General features: G+C 47.4%; 1 protein-coding gene across 1 annotated transcript in view; it reads right to left on the bottom strand.

Annotated features, from left to right (window-relative positions):
- Positions 1–3,645: 3,645 nt before the first annotated feature.
- Wdr66 (WD repeat domain 66) overlaps positions 3,646–11,012 on the bottom strand; it is a 76,145-nt gene continuing 68,778 nt past the window's right edge. The window contains 3 exon segments of the mRNA XM_021163954.2: positions 3,646–3,911; positions 6,054–6,155; positions 7,938–8,166. Of these exon segments, the coding sequence (XP_021019613.2) occupies positions 3,799–3,911; positions 6,054–6,155; positions 7,938–8,166 (444 nt within the window). The 3' untranslated portion in view covers positions 3,646–3,798.

The following is an 11,012-nucleotide window of genomic DNA, read 5'->3' as shown; positions in this document are numbered from 1 at the left end:
TGGGTTGGTTCGCTGGCATGGCCCTTTTTTCTGCACATCCATAGTTATGTTTGCCCTGAAACCTAAGGTCTAGGGAACTGAGAGGGTGAGAGACCACTGGGCTTGAAGAGATCAGTATTTACTCTGGACCCTACTGAAAAATTCACCACTCCTGAGGTAAAGGGTTGGGAGGACCCGGCATTCACTTGAAGCTGTGGGTGGTGGCACCAGACTGTAATCCTAGCACTGGGAGGTACAATGCTGTTAGCAATTCAACACAAAGCCTTCCATCATGGAGGGAAGTTAACGAAGATGCAGGATGTTTCCAGATAGAGGTGAGACTTGCCATGTGTCCTGCAAGGAAGCAAAGCTGCTCAGGCTCAGGAAGAGAACAACTCAGAGGCTTTAGGAAGTCCCTGAAACTGATCAGATTCACTAGGCCCCTCCCTCTCCATGCTTACATGAACTGTAAGGCATACTGAGAAAAACTCAGACAAAAGAGGATGTAAGAGCTTTGACATATTTAGCTCCCTTGAAGAGCCACTATCCAGCCTGTGGAGCTGCCTGCAGTGTGCAGTGTGCTCCGGTTCCCAGCTTTTGTGAGCTGTCACCTATGCTGGGGCGAGCCTTGCTGATGCAGCTGTCTTTGAGGCATTTCTGTACCCATAAGTAATCCCTCAGCCACACTCCCGCAAGTCGCCCCAATAAAACTCACTGGTTCATCAAGTTGGACTTTGGTGATTTCCTGATTTTGGTCTCCGTCTGGGCCGAGATGTTTATTCGCATCTCCCCAGAGGCAGTGTCACACAGCATACAGACAGGATCAGGGGTTCAAGGCCATCCTCAGCTATATTACAAGCAAGAAGCCATCCTCAGCTACATCAGAGTCTACCTGAAAGCCAATCAATCAATCAATAAAATAATAAAGGCTTGGTGATACACGCTTTCAATCCCAGCACTTGGGAGGCAGAGACGGTTGGATCTCTATGAGTTCGAGGCCAGCCTGGTCTACAGAGTGAGTTTCAGGACAGTCAGGCTGCACAGAAAAATCCTGTATCCAAAATAAAGTAAAAAATAAAATAAAGACACTGAAGTTTTAAGTGTACTCAGTTGCTCTACAGATACTGAGGAGCCAGACTCCAACTGAGCAGAGACCCACTTCTGAGTATGTTACGGTGCTCAGATTCTAGTTTTGGGAGACGTTAATTCTTGTCAAGCCACTTCTCAGTTCTCCGGTACAGCCTCTGCCTGCGATAATAATAGCTGCTGTCATGTTGCGAGTGATGCCCTGAGCCAGGAGTGCTTCACTTGTTCTGTGATTCCAAGAGGAAACTGAGGTTTGAGGGCGTAGCCACACCCACGGGCACACAGGTATCTACTAACTATCAGAAGTGGACCAGGGACCTAGTCCCTGGGTTCCCAGGCCAATTCTGGGCAGCCTAGACACGCCCAGCCCTCGGTACTGGCTGTGGATAGGGGGTGGGCACTGGGGAGAAGGAGTGATTCTGGAAAACCACTTTAGTACTGATCTGTGAGTTCACGATCTCATCTCATAGTGACGGACTCCTAGCCTGCTAGCCCGAAGCCTCACTTATGGAAGGAACATTCCCGTAAGGTTTTGGGTGTTCGGGATTTTGTCCTTTGATCTCAATGCTCCAGCTCGGTGACACGATCTTCTGTCACTTTACCATGGCTTTTAGTGGTCACAGCTTTGGTCACAGCTTTAACATCCCTGTGCAGAAGAGTCCGAGCCATTCAACACTGTCCCCATCCCTAGGACGGGTGGGCCCCGGGTGCTGATGCTGGTCTGTCCTCTCCTTTATTCAAGTGCTCTGTGACTGACTCTGACTTGGTCAAATGTGGAGAGACAACAAAAGCTAAGTGGAAGTGTCCTGCTGGAAGTGTCCCCAGGTTGAAAGACCCCTTGGCCAGACTGGGGCAGGAAGAGAGGGGGCACCACAATTGATTCTGATGTCCCTGGCATTTTGGCCTTCCTACTCTCTGGCTAATCAAGCATGAGAGATCACCCCAACTTGCCTCTGATGGCGACACCAGCCCTGGTGGATGCAAGTGACACTGACAATTTTTCTTACCACCATTGCAGTATATGTAGTCAGAGACTGCAAAACTAAAAGATGCCAGATTTGATAAAGGAAACCTCTGGTTGGTATCCAGGTTATGCCCAATGCAGGTTTTGTTTTTTAAGAGAACAAGTTATCCGCGAGGTTCCTAGTCCCTAAAATGTCCCTATGAACTTTGGAAATCATCACCCAGGTCCTTAGAAGCTACAGAATTCATTCAAAAAGCTTGTGTTTCTAGCTGGGCGGGATGGTGCACACCTTTAATCACAGCACTCAGGAAGCAGAGACAGGCAGATCTCTGTGAGTTCGAGGCCAGCCTGGTCAACAAATCGAGTCCAGGACAGCCAGGGCTACACAGAGGAATCCTGTCTGGGGGGGGAGGGGGGAGGGAGAGAAGAAGCTCCTGGTTTGTTTTGGTTTAAAGAACAAACTGTAAAACAGGTAGTGAAGCCCTAGTAACATGCTTGGACAAGCAGGTGCCTGCAGAACTTTGGCTCCTGTCGCTTGCCAAAAGGTCACGATGACACAGCCTCGTTTGGGGTAGACAGTTCCGTGCTCTTCATTCTAGACAGTGCAAGAGACTCTCCCTGTGCCAAACTTACAAGTGCACACCCCTAAGGAGGGCTCGGTACATGTGCACACAAGAAGTGCTATTTCCCCCATGCTCCACAGGAGAGAAACTCTTTAAGAGGTTTTCTTGGGGGGCTCGTCTTTGTTTTTCAGGACTGGCTTAGTGGGTAAGAGCACTGGCTGCCTTTCTAGATGACCCAGGTTCAATTCCCAGCACCCTCATGGTGGTTCACCACTGTCTGTAACTCCAGTTCCAGGGGATCTGACACCTTTACACAGACATTTATGTAGGTAAAACACCAATGTACATAAAATAAGAAAGAAAGAAAGAAAAGAAGAGAAAGTTTAAGCCCCTCCCCTAAAGAAATGTTTCCTTAATGCAGTTGTCTGAGAAGGCCCTGGTGGGGGTGGGCAGGCACACTAGACAGAGTGTGATAGAGACGTATCACTGGGGACACTGGCAGGAAAGAGTCCTCAGAACTGAGAGAAAACCTATAAAAGTAGACCGTAGCTTTCACTTGTTATGCCACGGTGCAGGAATAAGACATCACTGCAAACTTAGATGTGTCCCCTAGTGTCCACTGGTCTTGACCACTGTGTGCATTGCAGCCCAGCAGAAAGTGAGGGGGTGAAGCAGCATCTGCCATTTGCATCCTTCAGGAGCAGGACCCTGTGGCTTCTGGGCCACCTGCAGTTTGCAGGACCCAGGTTGCTTCTGCATTCTCTTTGGCAGTTGTCACCGGGGTTAGGCATGACCGGTGATGCTTGCTGTCATGGCCACACACAACTGCTTGGGTGTTTTTCTGGGAAGGAAAATAGTCTGGCACTCCCAGGAGCCCAGAACACCTCCCCCACCCCACCCCAGTTTCAGGGTATGAGCGGCTGGCTATGACGTCCATGCTGGCTGAGGCTCCTTCAGGCCTGGAGATCCAGCTGTCAGGCCTGTTCTTGCTTCCACCCACTCTTCTCTTTTACAGACAGTGCAATGTCCAACTCTGTGAATTCCACTGCTTAAGAGAAATTTGCTTTTAATGTCTAAAATGCTCCAAAGATTAGGCTGGGGTTGGTGGGGGTGGGCATGGACAGAAAAGGGAACACCTCTTGGAACATGCACACACATGTGCAAGCACACACGGAGCCCTTTGTGCTGCCAGTATCGCCAATGACATCACTGAGTGAGCTGTTCCGAGCTGTCGGAAAGGGTTAAGCCAAGAATTTCCGTCGTGAATATTTCTGCAGTGATTTCCTCGGGAAGCTCTTTCTGGAGGCAGATTTTTGGACCTAGACAGGCAAAGAAAAGAAAGCCAAATGCCTTTCCAGTGATGAGGCGCCTAATGAGAACAAGCCCTCAAAAACCCAAGGGAACGAGGACACTCAACAAAAGTGGGAGGCAGGCTAGGGAGACAACGGCTCAGCAGCTAAGAGCACTTGCTGTTCTTTCCGAGGACTGGGGATGGATTCCCGACACCCCTACAGTGGTACACAACTATCTGTAACTCTAGTTCCAGGGGATCTAATGCCCTCCTCTGACCTCCCTAGGCATCAGGCATGCACATGGCACACAGACAGACTCACAAGCAAAACATCCATCCACATAAAACAAACCCTTGAAAGGAAGGAAAGAAAAGAGGGGGCGGAGAGACTTTGTGTTGAGGGTCAGAATCCATCAGGGAATGGAGTCTTATTAACTAAGGTCCTGGCAAACCTGGCTAGACAATAAAAGGAAGAAGAAGTGGCAGGGAGATGGGCCAGGCAGCTTTGCTCCCATCTTCTCAGGTCCTGACCACCAACTATCCTGGGCTTGATGGTAGAGATTTTCCAGCCCAAGCAAGCCTAGAAGAGCTGCTTCAATGGACTCCTGAGTGTAAGCTCAGGACAGTAACATCTGTGAATGACAACTGGCTAGGAAGAGATGGGGAATTCTTGGGGTACAGAGAGGAGAAGAAGAGGACTTTTCATTTGTTTGCTGCTGGGGATAGATTCAAGGTCATCAGGCGTGTGAGGAAAGGCATCTGCCATTGAGTACAGCCCAAGGCTAGGAGGACCTTGGATGGGGAGGTGCCCTAGAGGATAACATGCTTGCCACACAAGGGAGGACAGGGCTCAGATTCCCAGAGCCCACGTAGAAGCCTAGCAACGGAGAGGCTTCTTCTGTTCAGAGCCAAGCAGGCAGATGGGGGAGCTTGGGGCTAACTGAGTGGACTCGCCATAACCAAAGAGCTCCAGCTTTGGTTAAGGCCCCATCTTCAGGAGTATGGTAGAGAAGGCTCAAGGAAGACACACCATATTCGCTTCCGTGCTCTGCACTCGCACACAGGCACACAGGCATGCAACCTATCCACGAACACACATACGTGCATCATACACATGTGCACATGCGTGAGAAAAGAAAGGACTAGAAAGGTGGGCAATGTGGCTCAGGGGGTGAAATCACTTCTCATCAAGCTTGAAGGCCTGGGTTCTAACTTCAGGACCTACATGGTGGAAGGAGAGAACTGACCACACACACACACACACACACACACACACAGACACGAGAGAGAGAGAGAGAGAGAGAGAGAGAGAGAGAGAGAGAGAGAGAATAAAAAGACATAAAAGAAAACTTTTAAGAAAAAGAACTTGAAGCCAGAAGATAGGGTAGCACACACCTGTTATCCCAGCACTTGGGAGGTGAAGGCAGGAGGATCAGGAGTCCAAGGCTAGCCTAGACTATATTAAAGAGACCAATCTCAGAAGGAGTAGGGGGAGGGGGAGGGGGAGGAGGAGGCGCAGCAGCAGCAGCAGCAGCAGCAGCAGCAGCAGCAGCAGCAGCAGCCAGGCATGCAGGCATGGCTGCATATGCCTTCAAGCCCAGCAGTTTGGAGGCAGCAGGAAAATCTCTGTGAGTCTGAAACCAGTTTTGGTTACATAGTGAGTTCCAGGCCAACCAAAGCTACATAGTGAAACTTTGTCTCAGAGAAAAAAGAGAAAAGAAAAGAAAGAGAAAGAAAGCCAAACACTAGAAGGAGAGAGACAAGATGGAGCCGAGAAGGAACTCCTCTTCAGCTTGGAGCTGAATTTGTACACCTACCCAGGGGTCTCCTCTTGCCACAGCCGACACACAGCCACAGCTTCCAGAGCGGCTGGTGTTCATCCACGCAAACCAGAAAGATTAAAAAAAAAATGGCCCAGAGGAGCAAAGAAAGGGAAAGGGTCAGAAGGCAGAACAGGACAGGCAAAGTGGGAATGAATGCTCTCATCCGGCAGGCACAGCCACACACGGCTCACTAATTCCCTTATTCATGGGATTCCCAGCTCGACTGACACTGCTGTGTGTGTGGTTGGAAGAGAGTGGCTTATATCTGTCCGGAGGAACAGATGCACTTAAGTCTACAACAAATCGTGAGTGGTGGCCATGCGCCCAGACAAAGGCAGGCTAAGTACCGTTGATGCAGGTGGCTGCAGGCTCCGATTTCCACCCCTCCGGAGTCAGGCCAAACAGAGTTGAGAAACAGTCAACCATCTCTTCTTCTGTCATGTGCTCACCTGGGCATTGGAGTGTAAACGGAGTCTGGTTAAGTCTTGGGCTCTGTCTAACTGGGGGTGGGAATTAGTAGGAGGTCTTTGTTTGTTTGTTTTGAGGCTGGGTCTCGTGGCTCACAGCCTGGCCTCCAACTTACTATGAAGCTGAACATGACCTTTGAATTCCTTTTTTTGTTGTTGTTGGTTTTTTTGTTTTTGTTTTTGTTTTGTTTTTTTTTTTTTTTTGGTTTAGCCCTGGCTGTCCTGGAACTCATTTTGTAGACCAGGCTGGCCTCGAAGTCAGAAATCTGCCTGCCTCTGCCTCCCGAGTGCTGGGATTAAAGGCGTGAGCCACCACACCTGGCTCGTGCCACACCTCCTCGTGCCTCCACCTCCCAAGTACTGGGGTTGCAGATTCGGGTCACCAGGTCTGGTTTATGTGGCACTGGGGATTCAGCTCAGGGCTTTGAGTGTGGTGCTAGGTAAGCACTGTACAACCGAGCTACTCCTGGAGCCCCACTGGGAACTTGTGATCTTCCTGCCTCTACTTCCCAAGTGCTGGAATTACAGTTGTGTCACCACATCTGGCTAGAGATCTTCTTCTTTTTTTTAAATTTATTCATTTATTTTATGTATGAGTACACTGTCGCTGTCTTCAGACACACTACAATCGGGCATCAGTTTCCATTACAGATGGTTGTGAGCCACCATGTGGTTGCTGGGATTTGAACTCAGGACCTCTGGAAGAGCAGCCAGTGCTCTTTAACCACTGAGCCGTCTCTCCAGCCCTGGAGATCTTCTTAAATTTCGTATGTATGTATCTATCTATCTATCTATGGTGTGTGTGTGTGTGTGTGTGTGTGTGAGAGAGAGAGAGAGAGAGAGAGAGAGAGAGAGAGTGCCAGCCTTACTTGTGTGGAGGTCAGAGGACAAGTTCTGGGAGACCCCTCCAACTCCTGTGTGCTTTAGACTGAGCTCAGCCTTAACAGCGAGCACATTACTGGGTGAGCCATCTCACTGGCCCCTAGCCAGAGAGCTTAAATACAAGTATTCTACTATTTCTTTAGACAGAAAGACGATCTTTCTTATATGGTTTTACAAAGCTAGGGAGAAGAGGCTGGCCCTTGTAGAAGGACAGCAAGGTGACTCAGGTATGGAAGGTTGAGCTCCACTTTATTTCAAACTTCCTCTTCTCAGAGCTCTCCTGGTTTGCAATAAAAAAGCTCCACTAGCGAGTGAGCGCCTGTCAGATACGCAAGACAGCACAAGGCAACCTCTATATCTGTAGAGTAGATAGAAATAAAAGTTCAGTGCAGCGTGGCTTGATATCATGATGAATTCATCCATAATCCTTATGATTGCCCCAGGGCACTGATAAACTGGCAAACTCCTCCCTGTTTTCCAAGCCAAGCTGGGTATGGTGGCATAGGCCTTCAATCCCAGTGACAGGGAGGCTGAGGCAGGAGAATGGAGAGAGTTTGCAGACCAGAGTCTAACTTCTCCCACCAAGTGAGTCTGGAGGTTGACCTCAGGCCATCGGGCTCTAGGACCAACACCTTCACCCCGCTGCATCATCTTGCTGGCCGTGAGTCACGTTTCTCACATCTAGGTCAGGGACCTTCTTATTAACCCACCCTTGTCAGATATGAAGACAGTCCAAGATGCCCCTCGAGGTTGAAGCCCTGTCACGTGAGTGTCCCTTGTGACAGATGGAGAGCCCGAGGTGTCTGCCTGCCCCTACCTAGACCCTGTGTGCTGGGAAGTGGCTGGAGGAAATAGCTCCCAGTTGTCCTTGCCTCGTCTTACCTTTGGTAAGGAGTAAGTTCAGGAAATCCTCTCTCTGAATGGCCTTTTTCCCTTCCGAATTGGTGTAACCCAGCACGTTGAAGCTGTTCTGGATGCCATCCATGGTGTTGCCGAAAGGTGGCCTATGGTTAAGGTAAACTTTGAGGAAATCTGGGAGGTTGATCTTGTCAATGAGCTTCCCGGTCTCCACGTATTCGCTGAACTTGATCTCATTAAACATGTCCTCAATCTAGAGGAGAGAGATCAGAAAGGAATATAGAAGACTATGGTCAACACAGACAAATACTTGGTTTTTTGTTTGTTTTAATTACTTGGTTAGGCCACTCATGAAAACTGGAAAGGAACACGTGTTTGTGGATTGCGTTATGTCCTCCCCACCCCAGGACGGATTGCTGAAGTTCTCATCTTGGGGAGCTTATTAGAAATGGGGTCGCTGCAGAGGTAATTATAAAAGGTCATTGGTCACACTGGAGTAGGGTGGCTTTCAATCCAGGATGTCCGTCGTTGTTATACCATTGCAGCCTGGAGTTGAACACAGTGTGATATGATGCACACCTGTTCCCTCAAGGTCAGGGAACAGAATGCAAGCATCAGAGGGTAGGAGGAGTCCAAAAGGAGTCACCGGATGGACAACCGTCACAGGGAGCAGGGAGCATATGGCCCTGCTGACACTGATTTTGCATTCTGTCAGAGGACACAAAACTCTGTTGTTTAAGCACGTGCCAAGCACTGGATCTTTTAAAGACTTCCTATTCGAATTATCTCTAGGTATGTGTGTCTCTATGTATATGTAAACGAACATGAGTGCAGATGCCTGTGTGTGCCAGAAGAGGGCGTTGAATCCCTTGGAGCTGGAGTCACCTGATGTGTGGGTGCAGGAACCAAACCCTGGTCCTCTGCAGGAAGGAATGGCGAGTGCCTTCAACCTAAGCCATCTCTCCAGCCTCTTAATTTCTTGTGTTTTAAGCCACTCAGTCTGTGTTGTTTTTTTGTCCTGCCCTGATGGTGTCACACTGTTCATACCATGTGGGCTGTCATGAATGCTATTCGACTGTGTCACCTTTCACCCTGAGGATCTTGCAATGTATCTATCAACCACTTCCTCACGCTGACACATACACGTTCATTTGTTTGTTTTGAAGGAAGAGCCTTGCCAGGCATAGTGGTTCACACCTGCTTACTGTGGTCAGGAAACAGAGGCTGCAATATGCCTTAGGTTCAAAGCCAACCTGTGCCTGCATAGCAAGTTCTAAGGTAGCCATAGAGAGACAGAGAGATTCCGTTTCAATAAACCAACAAAAGAAGTACGTCCCAAGAATTTTCAAGTGAGTTTGGCTGAATAAGTATAGATTTCAATGAGAAACTCAAATATGTGACTCACATCCTAGTAATTTTTTTTTATTTAAAGTGAATTTTTAAAGTCAGTATACAACCAGCTATTGTGATGCATGCCTTTAATATCAGCAATCAGAAGGCAGAGGCAGGTGGATCTCTGTGAATTGGAGGCCAGCCTGGACTACAGAATGAGTTTCAGGCCAGCCAGGGCTACATAGTGACACTCTGTCTCAAAAAAGAAAGAAGAAGAAGAAGAAGAAGAAGAAGAAGAAGAAGAAGAAGAAGAAGAAGAAGAAGAAGAAGAAGAAGAAGAAGAAGAAGAGGAGGAGGAGGAGGAGGAGGAGGAGAAAAGAAAAAGGAAAAGAAAAAGAAAAAGAGAGAAAAAGAAAAAAAGAAAGAAAGAAAGAAAGAAAGAAAGAAAGAAAGAAAGAAAGAAAGAAAGAAAGAAAGAAAGAAAGAAAGAAAGAAAGAAAGAAAGAAAGAAAGAAAGAAAGAAAGAAAAAGAAAAAAAAGAAAAGAATCCTGAGAAAGGCACTAAAACCTATCGCAACCTACTAGAACTGGTAAAAGGGTTCAGGATACGATATCAATCTGTGAAACTCAGGAGTGGAGAGATGGCTCAGCAGTTAATATCTGTAACCAATCTTTCAAAGGATGGTAACAGGCGTGGTTAGCATCACCCCCATGAAGGCTCATAACTATCCATTATCTTCAGTTCTGACGCCCTCTTCTGACTTCAGCAGGTACTGCATGCACATGAGCCACATACATACATACATACATACATACATACATACATACATGCAGGTAAAACACATACACCTAAAATAAAAAAGTTCAATATATACAAATCAATTGTATTTCATACACTAAACACTACAAAGAATTAAGAAAATAATTCCATTTCATTGTTTGTTTGTTTGTTTACATATTTTATGAATATGAGTGCTCTATTTGCATGTATGCCTGTGTGACAGAAGAGGGCATCAAACAGAAACGGGCATCAGATCCCATTACAGATGGTTGTGAGCCACCATGTGGTTGCTGGGATTTGAACTCAGGACCTCTGGAAGAGCAGTTAGTGCTCTTAACCACTGAGCCATCTCTTCAGCCCCATTTCATTTTTTAAAATGAGTATGTGTGTGCATGTGTGTGTGTGTGTGTGTGCATGTGTGCACATGCCAGTGTGTAGTGTATGTACAGGTACATGTATGCCCCAGGGAATATGAGAAGAACAGTGGAGATACCACGTGGATTCCACATTTACCTGCGGAGCCATCTCACCAACCCAATCACTTTTATTTTTAGTAGCATCAACTTCAAGAAATTCTTCAGAATAGTTTTTAACAAAAAAGCTTAAGCTCTAAAAACTATAAAATAGTGTGGAAGTTAGGAAAAACCTAAATTAACGGAAAGATTTTTTTTTTTGCAGTTTTGTTTTTTGAAGATTTATTTATCATAATATCTAAGTACACTGTAGCTGTCTTCAGATGCACCAGAAGAGGGCATCAGATATCATTACAGATGGTTGTGAGCCACCATGTGGTTGCTGGGATTTGAACTCAGGACCTCTGGAAGAGCAGTCAGTGCTCTTAACCACTGAGCCATCTCTCCAGCCCTCAGGAAAGATTTTTCTAATTTGGAGCTTGGGAGACATAACAGTGTTAAGGTGACTGCTCTCCAAACTGACTGACTGGTCCCCTGCCTAGCATGTCCCAGGCCCTGAGTTCCATGCCCAGT

This window comes from Mus caroli, chromosome 5 (assembly GCF_900094665.2).
Source record: "Mus caroli chromosome 5, CAROLI_EIJ_v1.1, whole genome shotgun sequence".
NCBI classification, from domain to species: domain Eukaryota; kingdom Metazoa; phylum Chordata; class Mammalia; order Rodentia; family Muridae; genus Mus; species Mus caroli.
This window is presented reverse-complemented; position numbering and strand designations above follow the sequence as displayed.